Genomic DNA, 23925 nt, shown 5'->3' on the forward strand with positions numbered 1-23925 from the left:
TTCTTCCTGCGTCACCACATCCACGTGCTCACACAGTGTGCTCAGCCAGGAAACTCCTCCACAGCACTTCTTCCCACAGCGGTATTTTAACAATATACACATTTATATTTATAGATCTATATGTGGCTCTTCAGCCTGTATGAAAGGAGAAGTGGCTTAGTTTCAGTTGCGTCACTTACAGGGGCAGCAGGACACACCAACCTTAAGGAGATGTGCTGTACTTTTAGCTCCTCTTCATCCCCTTTTCTGCAATGCAAGCAACACGCTATTTTTTCCAAGTACAAACTCATTCTACAGAAGACATTAGGTGTCTGAAAGCACCCACTGAGCAGTACACACCCATTGCTCCTTCAAACTGTGAGGCAGAGTGCTCTAAGCCCACTGATCCTCAACACTTTGCATGCTGGCTCTGTTCAAAAGCATCAGGTGACAGCACATGGCTGCAGGAGGGAGCACAGCAGCAAAACATGGGAGAGTGATGGTTTACGCATTGCTTTGTGGCCATGGCCAGCTGCTGCAGATCATTTCTCATCCATTTGGTGCAGGCTGTCAGTGGAAGAGGAATTTGTATAGTTCCTAAAAAGCATACTGTTTGCATCACAGTAAGGGTACATCCCATAAGCAAAGTGACACTGCAAACAAACAACAGCTCCTGATGCCTGCCTATTGCTAGAAAAAGACTGTTTTACCTTTACATAAAGGTCTCCAGTGTGACTTGAATTATCTGGTCAGAACTCACCTCAGTCCTCAGTGCTCCTAAGCACACTGTAAAATCTGAAGATACATCACAGAAGTCTTCAGCCACGTAAGCTTCTCCACTGTCAGTTGTGCAAGACAACAAAGAACAGAAATTGAACACCGACTCCTGAGTCACAAGGGATCTCACACTCCCTTGGTACACTGTGACTCAGAGGTATGGTTTTGGTTTTTTATTGGTTTGTTTTTTGAGGAAAGATCTGTCCTTTATACTAAGATAAATTAGGGTAGCATGCATGTAGCCTTGCACTCCATTGGCCACTGTTAGGCAGAACAGAAAACAACATTTATACTCACACAGGCCCTCCCTAGAAGTCAGGATCCACTATCAAAACTGAACATCCGTCCCTAAGCGTCATGACAGAGGTTGCCATACCAGGGCCTATTGTAAAAATTAAGAACTCATCAGTTCTCTAAGCCCTAGGCAGTTTCTAAAAGAGCTTTAAAAAGTGCTGACAGCTGGTAATTGTCTACTGCTCCAAAATGAGATGAAAGTAAAACATCTTTATTGCAGCTTGCTCTAAGATGTGGTTCTGTTTCATGGCAGGGTTTGTCCCACCAACCAAGCAAATTTTCTCACTTGTCACTTGCTGGAATGAAGCAGCTGTCATCTGCAAGAAGCTCTGCAGAAGCCTTCCATCTCCAGCAACAAAGAAAGAATAACTGCCAGAATGGTCTCTGTCATAGAATCATTCAGGTTGGAAAAGACCTCTAAGATCATTGAGTCCAACTTTCCTCTGATCACCAATGCTGCCCACAGCCCTCAATGCAACATCTTCTCAGCTCTGGAACACCTCCAGGAATGCAGACTCCCCCACCTCCCTGGGCAGCTGTGCCACTGCAGCACTGCTCTTTTGGAGAAGCTTTTCCTAATACACAACCTGAATCCTTCCTGGCACAACAGGAGGCCACTCCTTCTCATCCTATCAAGTCTTGTATCTCAGAGCCATTTTTTCCTCCTACAATCCCCCCCAAAACACAAGAAGATCAAACTGAGTTACTTGGAAAATTCAAGTTACCAGAAATAAGAAATCCACTCAGCAGAGTCCAATTCCTTCCCTAATTATCCCCACTGTCCCCTGCAGCAATCAACCCCAGGCGTATTAGGAGAGAGGGAAAAATAGCATGAAGTAACACAACAGATGGGGACCCTTCCGTTTGAGGGGGATCACAGACACGTGGTGCAAACTGGAGAAATTATGGTCCGTGAGAACAACTCCAACCATAAAAGACGACTAAAAACACTGAGCTTCGCGAAGGAAGTGCTTTTAGGCACCTGTACCGCCTCTGACAAACAAGGAAGAATTATCCCAGCACGAACACAAGCGCTATCCGCAGCGGAGCGTACCACCACCGCGCGCACAGCAGCGCAAGAACGCGGAAAATAAGTTCGCTACGTACAAAAACTCACTGATTAGAACGAGGCGGGACCCCAGTGACAGCCGTCGGTGACACGGCCGCACCCCCCGGCTCCGGCTGCCCGCTCCATGCGGCCCCGCAGCCCGGCGGGGGGTTCGCCGCTTCGGGACAGAGTCAGGCAAGCGTCGCCGGAGCGCGTTTAGTAACGTTACGGAAGGGGAGGGCGGGGGTTGCTCCGGGTTGCCGGAGACGCGCCATGCAGCCGCCAGGATGCCTGCTGCCGTGAAAGGATCGTTTGTTTCTACCGTGGAAATGTTAAGAGTTTCCGGGAACGCCGCTGACTTCGGGGAAAGGACGGAACCGCCGCCGTCTCGGCTCCCCCCTCCGCACGTCCCGCAGGCGGCAGGCAGCGCTGCGCTCCGGGCAGCCCGCGGCCATGTGGCCGAGCCCCGGCACGGGGCGGCAGCGGTCCACGTCCCTCGGGCTCCGGCCCCGCTCTGCCCGGCCCCGCCGCCGCCGTCCGCCCTCCCTTCTCCCGCCGCGCTCACCTGCGTTCCGCGCCCCCCGCCCGCTCCGCTCGGGGCCCTGCGGCGGCTCCGCCAGCGCTTCGGCACCGACTGCCCCCGGGAGCCCGCGCCGCGCCGCTAGTGAGCATGTCCGAGCGCCGGGCATGCGGAGTGCGGGGCGGGCGGGGAGGCTGCGGCCCTGCCCCCGCCCTCACCTGCCGTCAGCCGCGGCCCTCCCCGCACCTCCGCCCTTCCCGGCGCCGCGCGGCCCCCGACCCGCAGGCGCGGCAGCTCCGCCCGAGGCAGGAACCGGCTCGCGCCGATGACGTTGTTCGGGACAACGGCATCCCGCCGATAAGCTTTGCTCCCAAATCGACTCGCATTCCTGTTGCTTAAAACGACAGGAGCACCTGTCTCGTCCAGATGCACGCCAGATAAAAATCTCGGACGCCGATGCTAACTGTACCGTTCCCTCCCCACCGCTGGCTGCCTGGGGGAAGCACCAAGAGCCCACCTTTGGGACAAGGCCATGGGCGAGCTCAGCTCTGGAGTGAAGGCAGGAACCTCTGTCAGCTCAGTGCAGCAACGAGCAGCTCAGTGCCGAGCCCAGGCACGTTACCTTTTGGAGGGTCTACTCAGGATCCACAGGATTTCCTAACAGGGTGAAGCACCCTGAGCTGAAACAGCAGAGCTCTGCACATCCCATTCTGCAACAGTTCAAAGCATCTCCAGCTACAAGTTTCCCTTTCTATTAAAGCACAGTACATCGGAAGCCACTTTGCTCTGCAGCACCAACAGTATTTAAACACTGAGCGCCGTTCTCAAAGTAGCAAATTACAGTTTTATGGACTGTTAATGAGTTTCTAAGGCTTTTTAGAAAGCTGAACTAATAGCTTTTCTCTCTATGATGTCTCCCCCAGGATCCCGGAGCTCGCTGTTGAGAGTGAGGTATAAAGAAACAGCTCCCTCTGGGAACAACAAGTCAGCCCTGCCAGTGTCCTCTACCGTCACTGCATGTCAGTGAGTGCCATTCCGGGACCATTTACTGGAAGCCAAAGAACAGCAGAATTGCTGCCATCTCACCTTCCAACAAGGCAGAGCTCTGAGGTTTTTCTGTAGTGAGATGACTACCTAACAATTGTGTAATCTGCTCAGTAAATGTCTTAGCTAATTTTCAGATCAAGTTTCAGATTACTTACTAGAAAGACAATGCTCGGAAACAGGAGCAATATGCACAGATGTGTGCTTCAGTACGTGCTGGCTCTGCTCTGAGCAATCTGCCACCAGAACTGAAGACACATTAAGCACTTTATAAGTACCTATGACAAAGAGATACAAATACAGTCGCATTTAAGTATAAATGATTGCTTATTCACCTCACAGAAAGCATAATACATGGCATTATTAACCATAATCAGCAATTGTCTTTCTGGGTGCAGAAAATGAAACTTTGACAAGAGGACACTGCCTGGCATTTAAATGGAATCCAGCCACATGGACAGCCAATATTAAAGAGCACTTAACACTTGTGAAAACCAGCTTTTTTTTTTTCCCCCATTAGTATTTGTCCATTCAGGACGATGTTACTAAGTTGTTTAGCACACAACTGACCATACAAGAAGGGAGCAGAGAACAAAAAAGCAGGCTTACAGTCTTGCGTTCTCCGTTGCGACCAACCACGCGGATGATTTCTCCTGTAGGAATACATTCAATTTGCAGTTCCATCTTTCCAAGGTAAGTTAGTAAGAAGAAAACCTCAACTAGCTGCGGTCTTTGGTTGAGAGCCCTGTATTGAGAGGAAGAGATGAACCTCTGTATTTATACTACGTGTAGGTGTGAGCTGAAACAATTAAGTTCAAGACTCGTTTCCACTAGTTACAATGCGTAGGGACAGTTCCAAGAAACATAAATTTATGTTCACGTTCATTGCTCTGAACTTTGTTGATGTTCCAGTTCTGTCCCAGTGACTTAGGGAAGCCAAGCTGCTGCAGATGCCATTTCATAGGTATTAGCACGAAACAATAATATGGTAAACTTTATAAATGTACCAAGAGATCTTATGGAGAAAAGAGCCTCCATCTTCAGCCCTAAGATAGTTGGTTTAAAGTAGATAGAAGATACTGATTACTCCCATGGTAACTACAGGAAGTTCTTCAAATTACTCTGGAATGAAATCATTATTAACTGAATCCTCAAGTCGCTCACTAAGCAGGACGAAGGAAATCAGCTTGCATATTACTACACAAAAAATCCCACTGCAGATTTGACAAAGCTGGTAAATAGTACTTTAAGTACAATTACAGCTCTTTACTACAGCCATATCATTCATTAATGTAGCATCTAGACGTATCCACCCACAATCCCTCACAGATGCACTTATCCTGACAATGAAAGCAGAGAATAAAACGTCTGTTGAAATACAAGGTATTTCAAGTCTTGCTATAATGGGACAATTCGTTCAGTCTTTTCTGGAGAGCCAAACTTGAGTTTTCAACTCTCCAGGTGAATTCCAGGGGATACTGCTTCAAGAACAGACACAACAAAGAACTTACTGAAAAGAAATGGCCTGTCACTGTTCTGTCTTTCATATCTGGGATCATTCTTACACTAGCCTTTGCTGTTATATAGCAGATTGCCCCAGTCCAAAACTCATTTCCTTGACCACTTGCTTTCCAATATAAGGTTCCACTGAAAAAGGGATTTTACCATATTAAAAAAGAAAGCCAGCATCTCTGTCACATCCCCAAACAAAACTGCTCTGTTCTCAGAAACATGGAGCAATACCATATCTATCTTATCTACCCTTCAAGCACGGAGACATTACAAAGATTAATGGTCTGGGACATGAAGGTGGTTTAACTGGAATGATTTGAGACACAGATGCCAGAATTCTGTATAAAAGCAAACAAAAAACACCTAGGAGTTGGCTACAAGGGAGAACAAGATCTAAAAAAGGGCAGACGAAGCAGAAAGGGACCGAAAAAAAAATATACAGAAAAGGAAAAAGAGGAACACAGAGTGGTTTCTGCCAAGGCCAGGAGCTGCACTTTAAAACTATGTCTAATGTCTGGAACTGATAACTTTCAGCTTTGATCAATCTATGGTTAACTTGCTAAAATATTTACTATATTTTCCTTTTTGTGATGCTAGCAAGTTCTTGTTTTCTGAATTGTCCCTGCACCCCTCATTTCCTCTCACCAATTTGTGTTCCAAGATCTCATACTTCCTCTGTCTTCACTGTTTTCCTCCAGTGATTCTTCCAACCTGTGTTCCAAGTGCTCCCACACGGGTTCTCTTGCTACTTTCTACATTGCACATATGAGATGTTCTCATTTTTTTTTTAATTGCAGTGACCTTGTGAGAGGAAGAAGACAGTTTCATTATAATGTGAGACGTAGGATGTGTGCACTCGTATGTTGTCTTTCTTAACTTGAAATTATAGAACAAACTCTGAATAGTTCCCCTGAAAGCTCAGTTTCCAGAGTAACTAAACACAATGTATACGGTACAGATTAATTAGGTGCTGAGTGCCATTGCCTTGGTTAAATAAAGCAGCCACACAAAGAATAGCTTACTCTGCACACTGGATGACACAACTCTCTAATGTTTGAGTTTGCCACTGAAGAAAAGAGTTACAGAATAAGAAGACGAAAGAAAGCTGTACAAATAGAAATTGGCCCCAAACATTTCTACCTTTACAAAAATTCCTTTTCCCCCTTCTCTTTCAAGATAAGTATGAAGAAAAAAGGAGGCATAAGGAAACATGGATATTATCAGCTTAATGTATGAGTTATAAAGTTCAATAATACTGGTGCTCCTGCTTTGACAGGTACCAGCAAGTTTCGATGATCTCAATATCATGTTGTTACAAAGGAACTTCAATCACTTTCCAATAGCAGATCCCTCCAGCTGAGGACTGAAAAAAAACCACTGGAAATACTCGCTAGAAATGCAGTTCTCAGAAAGGGTATCATTTCCTCTCTCAAGGAAAGCCGAATCTGAGCTTTGTTCAGTTGGCCTTTCAACCACAGTACATTAAGACAAGTTCATCCGAGTGTCACTTAGTGTCCAAGAGCAGAGAAGGAAGTCGTGGTAGGAGAAACAATAGTCTTTATCAGAGTGTATTTTTAGGGTCTAACAAACACGCAAGACATCTTCGAAATATTTCCTGTTTACCCTGAGCTGTTCTACTATCTGTGTGCAGTGATACACTGCGTATCCTGAGGGGAACTACAAATCACACAGACTGAAGTTAAATAAGGCTGTACTGAGCAACACTCCTTGGTAGACATTTTAAAATAAATTCTCCCAGCAAGGAGTTATGAAAAGTTATCCTTGGATGGAAATTATTTGATAATAATTTAGACAATTTAGAAAAAGACAATTTAGAAGAATCCATTCCTAAAAGTTAAGAGAGCAATTTAAGTGGTTTCCGCATTTTTACAAGGAAAATATCAAAACCTCAGCAATCAAAACCTCAGGGAATAAGGAAGTGAGTTGTAATAGATCTAAGAATGCTTCTTGAGAAGCAACTCTAACCGATTCCTTCTTTTCTTTGTTTCCCCCACCAAAACAGCACATTAATTCCCGTCTTTAGCTGTGTTACTCTCAGCTATCATTCATTCCACTCCTCCCCACTGGCCTCTTCCATGAGATCCTATACTAAGAGAAAGCGTGGAAACAAACACGCAACTTACCTTCAACAGCTCTCCCCAGCAGATACAGCAGATTGATCACAATTCTGCTAAGCATCACCACTAACACAGGCATCCACTGGGAGAAAACTGAACATCCCCTATATTTCGCTGCCTCCCATTAGAAGGCCAAAGCTGTTTCCAACGTGCCCCTGTATATGCAAGCATAAATCCACAGCTATAATCATGAGTTGGACTCATACAAACAAGGACAGTATTTGTCTTCGGCCTTCTTTTTCAGTCCAAAGCCCTACTGGATATATTACTGAAGTACTACTGTACATGAACATAAAACCACCAAAATATCTTGGAGAAAGATTACCATGGACGGAATTCATTTTCCCCACCCAAACCAATGACTTTGTTCTCAAATTAATTGAGACCATGTAGAACATTTCACTGCCAGGATTTATTTTAGTCGTACATGAAAAGAAAACACATGAGTATAAAAACATTTCCAGTGGTCATAACATCCAATCAAAGGTGCTTTAAAAAAGATAAATTTTGCTAGAAATTGCATCATTACAGGTCATGGAATAATCTGAAAAGCTACCAGAGTTAACAGTAGTAAACAAAACTGCTATTGTGTGCACAATACTTAAGAAAGAAGTGAGCTCTGTGCAGCATCCTACTAACACACAAGAAGATTCAATCACAGCAGCTGCAGGCATTTTCAGTCAAGTCCTGCGGTGCAAAGGATTAGTTTACAAAATGCAGCTTCTCTCTCCAGTGACTGAGAGTTACCAGCTCTCATACAACATTGAGCAGCTTGGGTTTCTCACCCATGTAAAGTGGCTGCATGACTCTGCCTCTGTGCTGCTCATGAATGGCAGATGCACCTTGATTAGAAGAAACTGGATCTTGGTCCACAATAAATCACCAGCTGTGGTCTGGAATTCAAAGACCACAGTTCTTTGAGCTCTCCACAGGATTCTCCTTGCATAGAGTCTCGGTGTTATGGTTACACAAGAAAAAAAAAATCAGAAACAGAGTATCAACTCAAAACCTGCATCTTCCTTGCACTTCAGTAGGGATTTGTCTGATGCTGTAATTGCAGTGAAAACTCATATATTTGAAAGACTTAGTGCAAAACAAATTCTTTCAGAACTGCTACAAACGTGAAAATAGTTTCTAACATTGTTCTAAAGTGTAACAGGAATGTACAAACTGTAAACCTCGGGGCAGTTTTAATCCATGCAATGAACACAGTATCTCCTGAACCTGCCCTCATTCTTACAACTGGAAATAGTTTCCAATACCAAGCATTACGCAGAGATGCAACTAAAATGTACAGAGGCTAGGTGCTCTTAATCCCCAAACTACAGCAATCTAGCTCATTTACTTATCTTACAGCTTTCAAAGCATACAAAGACTCTGGGATAGCAGAAGACTTCAGACAGTGAATAACAGAAGCAATTGCAAAAGAATTTTCACATCAAGGTGTTCATTTTCCTTCTCAAAAAGAGTCCTAACAAAAAGAACTAAGACTTTTTAAGCATAAAATAGCATCCATTCCGTTCTGAAGAGATTCTTCCGAAATACAGACAGCAGCTTGAACTGAATTTCCTATTTTCCACCCATAACTAAGAAGACAGTATTAGTAGCTACCTGTACTTAACCATGCACAGCAGGTAGCTCGAAGCTGTGTACCCGGAAAATGAGAGACTAACAAGTGCTCTGAGATTCTGTGGAATGTTGGTGTGCCTTCTATCCTTTCCAAAGATCCCCATTTCCTCATCAACAAACAAAAACTGCTTTTCAGGTTGTTAAAAATACTTGGTCTTTTTCATTCTATTTCCACCCTTAAGTGCACAGGATACACTCACGTGTAAGCACCAGTAAGAAAACAGATTTTGCAGCCTGACTGCTCTCATTTGGAGTTTAACAGTTTTTGTCAGCACAGACTATGCCATAAGGAAGAACTTATTCCACTGAAATTTCCCATTTATAATTCATATAACCTCTGCAGTATGTGCAGCAAAAGCGTGTTGTAGTAGTATCATGGAAGAACCAAAATATGACTTTAGCTTTCTCAACATGTGACAGCAGAGAAGAGTCAGGGTTGGTATGATGTTCAGCAGCTCTTTGCCAACAAGTGCTTCATGAACTATGATCTTATATCTATGGTCTTATATCATCTTTGCTAAAGCATTTCTCAACTGAAGCAATTTCTTTTGGAAATTTTGGGAACCTGTAAACCCTGAGGCAGGGACAACTGTAGAAGTATTTTTGCATTACCTTTTTAAATCAGAGGGAGGAAAGGAACAGGCAAATTGCTGAGCTGTTTTGTAAAAGAAGAACTGCCCCTCACAGACAAACCCACACAAAAAGTGTGTTCTGATAAATGTAACTCAATCTGGAAAAATTGAAACTGAAAAACCCCAGTATCAGTAAGGCATAAAGAAGAGGGATCTACTACAGAATGAAAATGTACAACCTCCAAATATTGAGTTGTTGTATGACTTGTTACCACATGTGTTTCCCGAAAGGTAATTAGTTTACATTTAAAAGTCAAATAAAAATTTAAAATAAACTAGCTAGCTGTATCTAATAAATAACTTTTAAATAACTTCATTTCAACTCAAAAATTGGACATCAGTGATTAAGCGGTTACAGCTTAGAGAATATATTATTTTGTAAATAAAATCCTCTACAAAAATGAAAAGGAATAGGCCTAAAAACCTATTGTAGAATACAGCTTGCTTAGGATAAGCATTGGATTAAAAACATCTTAAATCACACAGCATTCACTAGGTGCTATTTTTACAGTTCCTATTCACTCCAAGAGTTACTTTCACTGTAACAGTAAAAATATCTGCATCCACAATTAATTTTCTTCTATGAGCTTATACAGTTTCCAAATAGCCCTACCTGTCTTATTTGCACTGTATTACTCCATCTTCTAAGAGTAAAAGCTTATAATCATTAAGACATTAAGAATCATCTGACTCCTGAATCAGGACCACTAAACGTCTTTTCTGACTTCAGAACTCATTATGAGATTCTAGATTGTCAGGTTTTTGCATCCAAGCATTTTCTTCCTGGGCCAGATCCTTTCCTATTGATGTTCTGTTTGGCTGAATCTAGAAGAAAAACAATAGTTAAAACAACAGGTCAACACAGCACAGAATAACACAGTGTTTCTGAACATCAATACCTCATCATATAATACACCCTACACACTTGCTAGAAACTAAGATAATTAGAAGTGATATACATACGAAGAAATTAGGAAACTTAAAAAATGTAGTAAAAAAAAAATTTTACATATAAAAGCATCACGAAAAAGGAAAGGTAACCTAAATGATTAAGTTTCTTATAGAGTTTGTTTATCCACATATACCCACAACCATGCTGTACAGTCTGTGGCAGTTCTTAAGCTCAGAGATAGTTGAAACATCAGATTCCCTCAAGTTTCTTACCAGTATACAGAGTAAAATATGAGCAGTACTCCTGAGATTTACCAGCCAGCCCAGCAACTTTCATTAGTATATCCCTTTGGGTAATAGTGCCACAGCCTTCTCAATCTGCTTCATCCAACAACAATGCAGAACTTCCATTTCAACCATTGTATGACACATTAGCATAACCACAGCAGCATGGGAAATTGTGCACAAGCAAAACAATTTTGGCAAAGAGTAGAATTAAAATTTTGGCTCACTTAGAAGAAACAATGATTGATCACTTCATTTATTCTATTAAGATCAAATCGTTCTTTCAAAGATAAAACAAGTCCTGTTAAATAACCTGACTCCAACTGTCCTGCCCTCCCCTGGTTTAAGTGGTACAGGAAGCACATCTGTACAAGTCTGCCACAAGCAGCACAAGGAGTTCGCTTACGGTCTGTCAGAAACTTGGTAGCATTGAGATGAGCTCTCACCTTTACACTAAACTGACAGAGCCTCAAGTTCCAAAAACTGAAAGCTGAGAAAGCTGATTACATTTTCATTATTTTTGCAATTACTGCTGCTGCCATTCCTCTAAGATTAACAGCTGTACACACCTATGTTCAGATGCATAGAAAGCAAAAGAAATAAAACTTTTAATCAAAGTTAATCAAAGCTTTCAAATATATTACCTGAAAAGGCTGGCTGATACCAACTATTGACTGCAAATTATTGCTGTAATAACAAAGCAAAAATTTTCCTCCCATATCAGGTATTTCTGCAGCACTCATGTAAACCTGTCAACAAGAATAAGAATAGAGGCAAAGTGAAATTTCCACAGAGAAAGCAACTTTCAAAAAGCAGTCTCTGCCTTTCAGGACACTATAAAATTTTAGTATTTATAAGCAAATTTTTAAACATAAGCTAAAAGGAACAAATAACTCTGAAACCATTTGAAAACTTAGGAAGGGAATATCCTTCACCATGTTAGCAAGCTGCCTTGGCTCAGCAAGAAAGGAGAAACTCAGAGATGTTATAAGAGAAGGGACAAAGCCACACAAGCAGCACTGAAGGAGATGATCTGCCTCCCTGTGGCAATAAGGAGTTACACGAACAAGAGCAATGCCACCACCTCAGCTTTTAATACCCTAAAGGCATATGGCTCCTGAACTGCAGCCCACAGTATCCTGCTAAAATAACATATACAGTGCTCAGATTTTTAAGCTTAGTAATGTAAACGCAAGATATGAGAGAAATTTTGAGTCAGAATAGTGATTCAAATACAAGACAATCTGGGCTCTTATTATAAGCTTGACTGTTAACTTATTCAACCTCTAGTGAGAATTAACTGCTTCCCATTATTGCCTGGAAAAATCTCGCTGATTGTGCCTCAAAAATTAAATTCCCATTTGTATGGAAAAATACCAGTGAAAACGGGTCATTTGTACTCCAAATACGTTTGGGTGTTTGTTTACTACTTATTTTTTAAATCACTTTATGGAATCATAACTAGAAAGCTACATAATAGACAGAAGTTTTTAAGCAGGGGCCAAAGCACTCAGAAGCCAAAATGAAAAGAGGTCTATGATACACTGATCTGTAGCTCTGTTAGTTACTTGAAACTAATTGTGTCTGTTGAATTAGGTACTTAACATTGTAATTAAAAAAATCATATGGTAAGTATTTAAGATCCATTAAGAAACTTTGAAAAATCAAATGAAAAAAAAAGAAGTCAGTTACTTTTTTCAGTGGAAGAAATAGACCAAAATATAACATGACAGTAGTATGTAATACAATTAAAAGCTACTACAGAGATAATTATTTTCATCAGTTACTGTAAACAATAACAGCAGATCTGAGAACAGATGCTGGACTACCTAAATATTATGAAGAAATAAGAGGTACTTTAAATAGTAACTTCATATGTTTGACTGGAAAGGAAGAGGAGAAAATCCTGAAGAAGGGGATATGGAACAAAAAGACCCTTGAACACTCCTCTGGAAGGAACTACATTAGAAAGAGATGTAATTACTTGTTTACTGTCTTCGTTAGAAGAAATTTCATCATCTTCTACCCAAGCATAAGTAACGTAGTCATTCGCATGCCTGAAAGTCACCTGTGAAGGAAGATACAAACCATCAGCCTTCTGAAGGAAACAGAAAACAGAAAACATATCCTATGGAAAACTCAAAGATGCAAGATACACATTTATTACTTCACTGGAGCATTTAAAACACTTCACTTTTAGGACCAAAAGATTTCTGGGGTATGCAGATGTCTTTAGTTTATGAAAGCATGTGAACTGTCTTGTTCTCACACTTTCACTGACACTTCCTTCTCTCCTGTAGATGAAAAGACGAAATCAACTAGTTTCTCCAATCATATTCACCATCTTCATTAAAGAGTCACAATGCTGTAACATTACCTTGAAGAGCCCAATCCAGTCCCAAGCACTGCTCGGGAATCCAGGCACTGCAGAATAGCTGATGAAAACATCGCGTTCTGAACTCCACTCACCCTCAGGACTCAGCGTGACCAAAGGATCTGATAGAAGAGGCTTCAACTAGACAAGAAAACCAAATTTACAGTCAGCCAAGTCTGTTTGCCCTTCAGTCATTCCTTTCAAGTTATTCTCTGCCATGTCTGCTGTGATACTCTTAACTGAATAGGAATAACCTGATAGCAATTTGCTGCCCTCACTTCAATTGCAGACTAGGACCTGCAAAGTGTAGGAAAACAGCTTCTGTAAGGTAAGATTTAAACTATAAAAAACAAACAAACAAAAAAAAGGGACAGCACCTCAATCCCAAAAGTTCCTGTAACAGGTTTGTGATCGCTGATGCCATAGCTCATGTGACTGATATAGTTATTTAATGTAACAGAAATGGTCTGTTCTTCTTCAGAGAAATCATCTTCTTTTGATGCATGCTGGCAGAGACTTTTCACTCTCCAAAGAATTCTGTCAGTCCATGCTGGCTTCCTTTTCTTCTCACTGCAGAAATGAGAGTACAAGAGTGAAATGAGAAGAAAAAGCAGCTGCCAAAAGCTAAATCTACTCATAGTTGGAAAGACTGTCAGATGAGTATTAATATAAGAAGGCAATCATATCCAGGCTTCATTTTACAGCTCTGTTCGACATGCTTTACAACTAACAATTCTTTAATTTGAATGCAACTCCACGTACAGGAGATGAGTTTCACAGGATTATGAGAGGAGTAAAATGAAGGGGAGAAGTGCATTCCAATGGGTTAGTCGGTTTCATACAGGAAATGATACTTTCTCCTACGAGACTCCCTGAGAACATGCAAGAACACTGAGATGATACAATGACTGCCCTAAGGCTCAGCTGTGCAGTCATTCTGAAGAAAAGGGCATAACTTTAAAGAGGTAGGAAAAGTCTGAATTATATTTGAAATTATTCAGAATTTTTGAGAACAACTTAACAACTAGAACTGGATAAATTTTGGGCACCTTACATTAATCATACATGACACTGTATTACTGTACCAGACTGTATTTCAAGTCTCCAAGCGACTGCTGTCCCATTACAAGAGGCTGGAAAAATCCCACAACTAATAAAATCGTGTCTGTAACTGTAATAGACATCAAACTGCAATCATAATTCAGAGTTTCCTTTTATACCATATCAATAACAACAGAAGACATGAGCGTTTCGTGGTTCTCTCTGTAGTGGAAGACTTAACAGCAACTCTCTGTATGGATGTATCACTTCAAATTGAAATGGAGAAAAGATCATACCCTATGGAAGAGGAATTAGAATGGACTGGATTGAATTATAAGGGTTAATGAGCAGGATGTGTAAGGACAACTGTCAGTTTAATATCTTCAAATATCAAAATCATCATAAAACGAAAAAACCATTTGCTTCAATATTCAACACACTTTTTTTTAAACCCTTCTCATATAAGAAGTCTGACCCACCTTTAAAAAGGTGTCAAGATTTTAAATGACTGAGGGGCTATACCCAGTCACTCCAGTAATTATATAAACCGACAGAAATCTATATGAGATGCAGTATGTCTAATCTGCTGTGCAAGAAAATAGCAGAAGAACAGCTCAAGTTAGCACACTCACTGTTTTAGAGAAAATGGCACTTTAGGTGGCAAAGAAAAACTCAACATCCACACTGAAAAAGTATGGAAGAGAACAAAATACTGTGTGCTTCATATCAAGCACACTTTTCAATGATGCTTAAAAGAGACAAGTGCCTTGAGGTTTACTGACCACCTCTCCATCCAACCAGAATACCTCTGCTAGCAATAGCAGAATGCACACAGTATGCATAAGCATTCTTCTTCCTCAAATAAGCTAACACAGGCTATCTGGCTGTGAATCATTCTTAGAATTTCAAGGTTTGAATTTCTATGCATATTTTTTGTTGACTGAATTTATTTCTGGTTCCATTATCTGTCTTCACAAAATGTCTCTGGGTCCAAGTGAATGAATTCCCAAGGTTACACGCAACAGCAGAGTAGACAACACTCTGGCTTTCAGACAGGTTCAGAAAATCCCTGCAGAAAATCAGCTGTCATCTGATTTTCAAATATTTCATAAAAATCAAATCAAAAGCTCAGAAGGAGCATTGTTTTGATTCTGAAATATTTACAAATCTATGAAATCCAGAAGGTTATCTTCTTACTTAAACCAAAACAGGGACTTCTGCTCTCTGGAAATAAAGAAATATGTCAGTACAAAAAAAACGTCTGTTTGGACAGGAACTTATCCTTCTGTTGAAACACAAGGCTAATATTTAACAACAAACATTAGTACCAAGTGCTATGGAAACTTAAAGTACTCCATTTCACAACTTAGAATTACTTATAAAGACATATTTGCATTTATTTTCAAATGCCAGCAGTATCAAGTGAAATGCTTAAGCAGAGAAGGAAAAGAAAAATTGCAGATTATTACTCTTCCCTTTTTGCTTGCTTTCCTTTGATAACCAAAGGGTGCTTTTAACATTCAAGAAAAGAAACAAAAACAGCATAACCAAGTACTAGTTTGCCCTATTAATCTAGTATTTCCAAAAAGGATTCACTCCTGCTTCCCTTATGTGATCACCAGATTTGAGCTTCTTCAGAAACATTTCACGTTTGCCCACTGAATGAGCCAAACAAAATAGCTCAATAGCTTCAGGTAATCAGCATACCTAGGAAATTCAGGCTTGCTTAGCAAGGTTATCATGTCTGAAGCACCTTATTCATACTAATACTCCGTGTCTGAGCACATCTTTGTGTGCTTTTACCTTGTATCATACACATCCGAGTGAAGGTCAAACTTGTAGGTGGGTTTAAACTGCAGAGGACCCTCTATGAATTCCTGAAGAAATGCTTCCTTCTTTTTTGCCATATTTAACTGCAGAAATAAAATCAGAGCCCAAAAGGTTATTTGAAAAGGACCTGAGAAAGTGTTTTCCAAGAACTGAACATCCCAGTCAGTACAACACATTTGGAAAAGTAAATTCAGAAGTGTCAATTTGTTACTGTCAGAACTCTTGACACGATCTGTTTAAAAGTTTCTAATTCATTCCAGAATAAGAGTCTCTTAAAGATAATTCTTGGGAGCAGAAGAAAGAAGAAGTTAATGAGAAGAACAATTCATGGGCCATGAAGATAAGAAAAAAGCCTCAGCCAAACAGGAAATTAGGAGTAGGAAATTAAAAGCATAAAAAGTTTGCAATTAATTGAGGCTTATGACTGAGAATGAACAGGTGGTAGAACTGTTCCACTTCATGACTACTCAGAATTTGTCTTTTTAAATAGTAATTAGAAACTCGAGAGGTAATGTTAATTACTGCATTGTATTTGTATCCATTTAACCATAATAATAAAAACACAACAACTAAGACAACATACCTGGTCCTTCTCCCACAGCAGATTGTATCGCTTGTTGTTTATTGATTCTCGGACAAAATGAATGCCATAATCTGCTATTCGGAAGTTGAGATCTCCAAACCAGAAGAGAACACTAAACAAACAAACAACCACAGAAGATTTGTAGGAACTCATTAACTCACAAGGGAAGAATTCAATAGAACATAAACCATAATGCTAATTAGGTGCTCTAATCACTTAGATTACTTAATCTGAACAGCACAAACACAAACATTAAATTATAGATAAGCTTATAGAGGTACAGCCTGCTAAACAAGAAATTCAAAGGAATTGAAACAGTCAATTAAGCCCTCCCTGCTGCTTGCTCATTACTGCCCACGTATTAACTTATCCCAAGCACCCTAATGACTTACATATCTATTAGAAACAGATTTAGAATTCAATTTTCACAGTAAGTAAAATAAGTAACAAAACTTGTGACCTATTCACTCCTTGATTATGTTATCTAGAGCACCTTGGGAAAGCAGGGGTATGAACAAGGTGTTCTGTAGCTATTAGGAATAAAAGCAGTTATTATGTAGCACTGCAGTGTACCATCAGCAATGCTTTAGACAACAGGAAAGGAGTCTATTCAAATAAACAAAGATCTCTCAGGAAATCCCCACTGCTACTGTTTTATCTAGGGCCTGGTGTTCCACGTTTGATATCACAGAAACAAAACTTAAATTTAACATTTGTACTTTCTTCTTACATGGTGACATGAGGTGTTATGATACCAACCCATGGGCACTATCAAGAAAATGAGACAGAATTATCAAACACATTCTGGGAGAGGAAAACTAAAGATTTTTAAACTCATGTTTCATGCATGTTTACCTAATTTTAATGAGCTCGTTAACAATTAAACTGCTATTACGTATCTGTCCTAGACGGGCACTTTTAAGAGATAAATACAACACAGACAGAATACTGTCAGAATGACTCACTCATGATCCAATGTACTTGGAACATTCTCCTCTTCAAACTGCATTTCCAGAATCTTTTCGAAGTCATCCAGTCGCTGCTCTGTGTTCTCCATGTGTGCTGGCAAATGGCAGTTTATGAAACAAATTGTGTGACCATAGAGGGACATCCGAACGGTGACTCCTCCTTTGTTCCCCTGGAACACAGAAGATTAACAATGTTGTTCAAAACTACAGTCAACACCTGCAAACACAACTGTTAACACCATGTAAGAAATTTCAAATCCTGCTACTTCAATTTAAATGAATATAATTTCTTTCTACATAAGTTGTTGTATATCAGTAATAAACTGGAGAAATATTATGGTCTGTGCTGCACATCAGGTTCAAACCACCAAACCATTGAGAGGCATGAAGCACCATAAGCATAAGTAACCAGCGAAATTAAATACTGAATATTTCTTTACCCAGTATCCATATAGGCCTGTGCGGGTGTAGTTGGTACGAACATCCCGTATGAAAGGAAGATGGTCATGTTTCACAAAGATCAGCAGCAGTAATCCCTGCATGCGGATGGAGGAGAGCTGTGAAAGATACAAAATGGTCATTCATTTCCAGAGAGGTATTTGAAATTCCTTGGACGTACTTCATAGGAGTTGTTAGGTAAAGCACACCAGAGCAGAAGTCATGCGATCCTTGCACCAAGCCTGGCAATGGCACTGTGACGCTGTGCATGCAGATGCATTTCACTGCTGTGAAGCATACATTTTAATGGTAGATACAGTAGATTGTCATAAACAACTTCTGATGAATCTCTCAGTTAACCTTGGTGTGTTATATTGCAAATTTGAAGTTGAACTCAAACCATTATTTGCCCATACATTTCTAAAAACTGCCCCACCACCTCCTGTCTCCCTCTTTCATCTTCCCGTTCATTAACGCAAACAAATCCTTCTCTTCTTACCCATGATCTTAACAGTGCACATCTGCAAGTCCTCCAGAAGAAGAAAGTTGTTAAATGTAAAATACACAGAAGAGACATAGAATTCAGTTTAGGTATTTGCTTTAATGATGACAATACAATTGAAACTAAAGGCATTGAAATATATTAATTGCAGTTCAATTTTCTATTGGCTGAACTTAGAGAAAGACTACATTACAATAAAAACCGATCTTAAGACAGACAACAGAACTTTAGGAGAAGTTTACCAATTGGACCTAAAATTTACTGCTGAGTTCCTTCATTCTTTGCCTCCCCATCTATGCTGCTCAATGATTTCTGGATACATGCTACCATTTGCATTGTCCTTGAACCCAACGAAATACTAACCATATAATATTGAAATGATGAATCACAGTTACTAGGTAGCAAAAAGATTTGTATCCAATCAGACATAGGGTATAATCATTCCTCTCCTTTACATAATTATATACACAAGATACGAAATTGTTCAGCCCCTTTAAAGGAGAGATCTTGTCCACAAGCTCAGCTCCCTCTGTTTTCCAAGGCTCAATGTTTATTTGCTATATTTGTCCCCAGACACTCCTCAGGACCAACAGACCATTACAAAACAGGTAACCACTCCTCTCTAAATCAGCCCACTTCCAGATGAGTCCCAGCATAAGCTCTCCTAACCGCCTGTTTGGTTTTGAACTGGCCTGCCAGTAACATGGGAGACATGTCCATGACCTCTCATTATCAGGGCTAATCCCGTCCTGCTGAAAACCATTAGGTGGCAGCATTAGTGTGTCCAAAGTGCTGCATTCACAAATTAAAATTCAAAACCAACCACGCGTGCCACTGGGAATTCTTTTCAACTGGGCCTGAACATCAGCCCACAGCCAGCTTTTGAAAGGTTATCAGCAGTGACTTATGCTACAATGAACCATGCTTTCTTTTCTTTTTATAATACCCAATGGGTCCTTTGTTTTGTTTAATTACAGTTAAAAGATTTGAACAACTACTGAGTCTGATTAGCATGCAGATAATATAATAATCTCAGCAAAATCACCCTAAAATAATGCTTGATTTAGAAAACCAGTAAACCATTCAAAGGGTTTTGATCTCTATTTATTAGAGATATTCAGGATATCCTCCTACACTTACTGTTCACATAACTGAAACACCAGCACTTTAGCTGATCTTATGCCCCATACTTTACCAAAAGACCTTGCTATTTAAACTACTGTATGATATTCTAGATCATCAGTTGAAGTAAAGCCTTCAGAATGATCTATACTTGTTAAAATCCTGTTTCTATACATACACAATCAATTTTCACCTGCAAACAGGTTGGGGAAAAAAGAAAAAGAAGAAACCTTACCAATCTTAATGAAAGTCACTGCCAGTGCTTGGGATACTGATAGTGAAAGCAGGTACTTAAGCAGACTACATTAGAAGCACCACAATACACTTCCCCAATATTGCACAGAGCAAAAAAAAAAAAATCTACAAATAAGAGAGAGACAGATATTGTGGCCACAGGAAACATGCTGCTGATTGTAAGTTTACAATTCATTTGATTGTAAGTAATCTTCACTTCTCTGCCCCTTGAGAATGTATTCTCATTATGACAGTGTTTTTTTACTCATCACATGCTTCTATAGCAATTAAACTGGACATTGCCAATGTGTTTGAATAGATGACCTGCAAAAGCATCAAAGCTGCCCAACTGTTCCAAATGAGAAATGAAAAACTAAGTCCAATTTTTGCTGCTAAAATTAGAGACGCGATTATTACTAATAGAGAGCTTTTTAAAATGCCTTTGTGAATAAATCAGGAAAAGATGAGTTTGTCGGAGAAGCATTTCTAACATTCACGCACCTACAGATATTACTGATTCCTGCAAAAGACACCATCAACTTATCTTTTATGGATAAGAATGAGTTTGAGGAAAAAAAATAGATAAATGGGACCAGGGAAAACATTTTCTTTTGCTGCTGCGACAGTTGAGAGATGTAAACAATTACCTTGATATATCCCAATGGAGAGAGCACAGTCATGAAGAAAATGCTCCATGGATCATCAAATACCAGGTCAGACAGAAAGTTTGTGATTCTTGAGTTCACTTCCTGTAAGCTGAATACATCAAGATTACTCTTCCTGCACTGACTTCTTACAACATGCTGAATTTTGGATAACGTGTATCGCAATGAACATGCTCTTTGTGCCAACAAAGAAAACAGCAACATTTGATGTGTTTAAAAAAAAGTTATTCTATATTTTGTCATGAAACAACAGAAAGCAGAAAAGATTCTCTTGGTATAAAGCATTCTAAGTCAGTGACTCTACTGCAGAAACTCAATTTTGCAGTAAACGCACAATGTAAGTTCTTTAACATTTACTTACCCTATAACATACATATCTATAGCTGGGCTCGGTGAATCGAGCTGGAGTAAACTGGTGACATCAGGAGGTGGAGAAGCTGTGCCCACATTCCAGGTCACTAAATGTAGCCTACAAACAAACAACATCACAGAAAACCAATGCTAAGACTGAAACGCAAACAGGTCCTTAGAACAGCTGATTTCCCTGCAGAATTTCTATCGATAGAGAAGAAACGTATTTACTAACTAGCACTAAAACCAACGTAAAGCATAAAACACCAAGACAACCAACTCGAGGGAACGTAACCTGAATTCTCGCCACTTGTCCTTCATTTTTTTCCCCCAGATAAGGAAAGCTTCATCTAGAGTGCGAGACACTTCTTCATGAATCTCATCATCAGAGCTGATGTCCTCTACACAAGCCATCAGCTGGGCTACGCGCTGCCGGAGCTGCAGGCGGCCGCTGGACCCCGCGCTGCTGACACTTGCAGAACGGCTGCGGAAGGTGTGCAGGCTTTCTAAATCATGCAGACAGAGGGCTGCTGGATCCTGAAACGCATCTTCGCTACCGAAGGATGCCATTGGCTCAACAGAAAGTAACTAAGGTCTGAAGGTCTAGCCCATTCAGACCCTCACTATAAAGGAAACAGAAGGCTAAGGGTCTTTCAGATCAGGTTTTCACTTGTGGGAAATTCAGCATTCTTCTAATGCAGGAGGAGAAATGCAGATGCGGCACTGTAGCATTATCACCACACTCAATGGCTTGTTACAAAAGCTGCAGCCACATCCCACCTCACACACCAAATTGTTTCCTGCTAATAGATTTAATGTGGTTAATTCTATAAGCTCAAGATTTAAAAGAATTTATTGTTGCTTTGAATCAATCACGTGCCTTCACCCGCAGGTTAGTACAAACATAATCTCCAGCTTCTAAGCATCAAGCACACACTTCCAACCAAAAGTAAGCAAACCTGCTGCTCCTCTCAACTACCTCCAAAAACGCAAGTATTCTTGTTTTGTTTTCAATAAGATGGTCATTTCTATTATCAGAGCTTTTAAAAAGGAATTCACTGCACCATCAGTTATGTTACGCATCAACCTTAGTGTGTGTATATATATATATATATATATATATATATATATATATACACACACACACACAAAGATTTTCCATCTCCCTTAAAGGACCCTACCATCACTGCTAGAAGGCTCAATAATGAATCCCAATATGACACCCCTTATTAGAGCAGTATTTTTATGTCCCAATCGACTTCCTGCTTGAGGTGACACACAGTGTGGAAGAGCTGAAAGCGACCTCGCATCCCTCCCTGGGCCAACAATCTGCAATTCCTCTCAACAACAGTTTTTCTTTATACGCTGCAGTCAGCCGAAAGCTATTCTAGAACAAATTCCTCGTGGAAAAAAGGTCAGTATGCTGCAGACCTCATCCTGCTGTTAAAGGGACGTACCACTGGGGAACTCTGTCAATTAATTTCTTCAGACAATTATCTGAGGAAACAAAACTGAATTAACACTTAAGCCGCTGGTCAATATAGATAGAAATTCAATTCAAAACATCCAGCATCCACGCTGGGAATAAGAATCACAGAACCACAGAATGGCTTGTGTTGGAAGGGACCCCAAGGACCATCAAGTTCCAACCCCCTGCCTCAGGCAGGGCACCATCCTCCATATCTGCTACTAGACCAGGTGGTCCAGGGCTCCATCCAAGCCAGTCTTGAACACCTCCAGGGATGGAGCATGCAGAGCCTCTCTGGTCACCTGTTCCAACACCTCACCACTCTCTCTGTGAAGAACTTCCCCTGACATCCAATCTAAACCTTCCCTCCTTGAGCTTAAAACCATTAAAGAACGTGAGAAAGACTACAGTAAAAGTTTCAAGAACACCCTGACAAGAAAACTCCGTTTCATTGTAGGTCATGACTACGCAAGCAGGAAAAATTCAGTTCGTTAGGAATGCATGCACCTCTGCAAGGCAAATAACCGTGAGCATCCCCAGGGCTGCATGCTGTCTGCTGTGTGAGCAGTACCAGCTGTCCCTGCACAGCACACACGGACCTTCCCACAGAGAAGGCAGCACCCAAAGCCCCGTGAGCTGTCGGTGCTGCTCAGGGCACAGTCCCAGCACAGCCCTGAGCACGAGCAGGAAGGCAGCAGGCAGCGTCCCCAACTTCTGCAACGATCAAACAGCAGAGCTTTTTTTTAGTCACAATGCTTACGATGCCATGCTAGGAAGCGTCTTAACACCTCTGAGGGAACGGTTGCGGGGTTGTTTCTTTCGTCTATTTTTTAAAATATATATGTTGCTCATGTCCCAGGCAGCCACTCGAATACCCTTTCAACAGAACCACTCTTTAGCCACCACAGCACCGAGCAGGGCACCGCAGGCACCACAAGTCACCAAGAAGGCAACAGTGAAAGGCAAAGCTCTCCTCGCGCCCTTCCCTCACAGCGGGGAACGCCGCGCTCCTGAGGCGCCGCCTTCCCGCCGAGCGGCCCCGGACCCCCAGCGCTCACCGCCCCCCCCACAACCCGCTCCATCCCCAACGCTTTCAAATCAGAAAAATCAGCTTTTCTGCTGTATTTCATGTGACCGCATAACCCCGCCAAGTCCTGTAACTCTCCCTTAAGAAGCACAATTCGCTAATTCTGAGGTAATTAAGTAAAGACTTAACTACTTTTCTCCCGAAATGCCGCACTCGGACCCCGCGCCTCGCAGCACAGACGCGCCCCCACCCAAAGCGCTCACCTCAGTTCTCTCACAGCGTCGCGCTGCGCCGAAGAATGTTGCTCCGAGTCCATGCCCGCCGCCGCCGCCAGGGATCTGCTCGGGAAGCGCTCTGAGGGGAACCGGGAAGCTGCCGGCCTCCCGGGGCCCGGCGCGGGGCCTCCGCCACCGCCCCGCTGCCTCAGCGCTCTTCTTTGCTCCCATTGGTCCGCGTGACGGGGAAGGGCGGAGCCCGGGCAGCGCCGCGGCTTGGGAGAGCGCCCCCCCGCGGCCGGGAGGACCGCCGCCGCGCGGACGGCGCTTCGCAGCGATGCGGGCGCTTTGCAAGGAG

The 23925-nt window shown here is 41.5% G+C and overlaps 2 protein-coding genes and 1 long non-coding RNA gene across 9 annotated transcripts in view; 1 reads left to right on the top strand and 2 right to left on the bottom strand.

The window, feature by feature from the left end:
* Positions 1-8143, bottom strand: part of MYO1C (myosin IC) — a 57465-nt gene extending 49322 nt beyond the window's left edge. For 2 of the 6 annotated variants that reach the window (NM_001006220.3, XM_046902368.1), the window contains exon 1: positions 2664-2740. Coding sequence is in view for 1 of the 6 variants with exons in the window: in XM_040650076.2 (XP_040506010.1) it covers positions 4272-4407; positions 5820-5842 (159 nt within the window). In the remaining 5 variants the exon portion in view is untranslated. Of the gene's footprint in view, positions 1-2157; positions 2741-2836; positions 2895-4271; positions 4408-5819; positions 5976-7318 lie in introns of those variants that run through there. The other 4 variants (XM_040650076.2, XM_046902367.1, XM_046902366.1 and 1 more) reach the window with 4 other exon arrangements.
* On the top strand, positions 2872-17716 carry LOC121107266. The gene is made up of 2 exons (XR_005841000.2): positions 2872-4355; positions 13050-17716. It is a non-coding gene; the product is annotated as an uncharacterized LOC121107266 (long non-coding RNA).
* Positions 7706-23784, bottom strand: INPP5K (inositol polyphosphate-5-phosphatase K). 2 transcript variants are annotated; one of them, XM_025141979.3, is made up of 13 exons: positions 23616-23775; positions 20868-20975; positions 20489-20597; positions 17986-18102; positions 17543-17715; positions 16578-16689; positions 15968-16077; positions 15362-15388; positions 13501-13693; positions 13127-13264; positions 12734-12817; positions 11394-11498; positions 7706-10398 (listed from the first exon to the last, which is right to left on the bottom strand). In XM_025141979.3, the coding sequence occupies exons 1-13, from the start codon at positions 23666-23668 to the stop codon at positions 10300-10302; spliced, it is 1428 nt and encodes a 475-aa protein (XP_024997747.2). In that variant the 5' UTR covers positions 23669-23775; the 3' UTR covers positions 7706-10299. The 2 variants fall into 2 exon arrangements, with proteins under 2 accessions (XP_024997747.2, NP_001269223.2); NM_001282294.2 differs by lacking the exon at positions 15362-15388 and having other exon boundaries at positions 23616-23784.
* Positions 23785-23925: the final 141 nt, after the last annotated feature.

The sequence above is a fragment of the Gallus gallus genome, chromosome 19, assembly GCF_016699485.2.
Source record: "Gallus gallus isolate bGalGal1 chromosome 19, bGalGal1.mat.broiler.GRCg7b, whole genome shotgun sequence".
Lineage (NCBI taxonomy): Eukaryota > Metazoa > Chordata > Aves > Galliformes > Phasianidae > Gallus > Gallus gallus.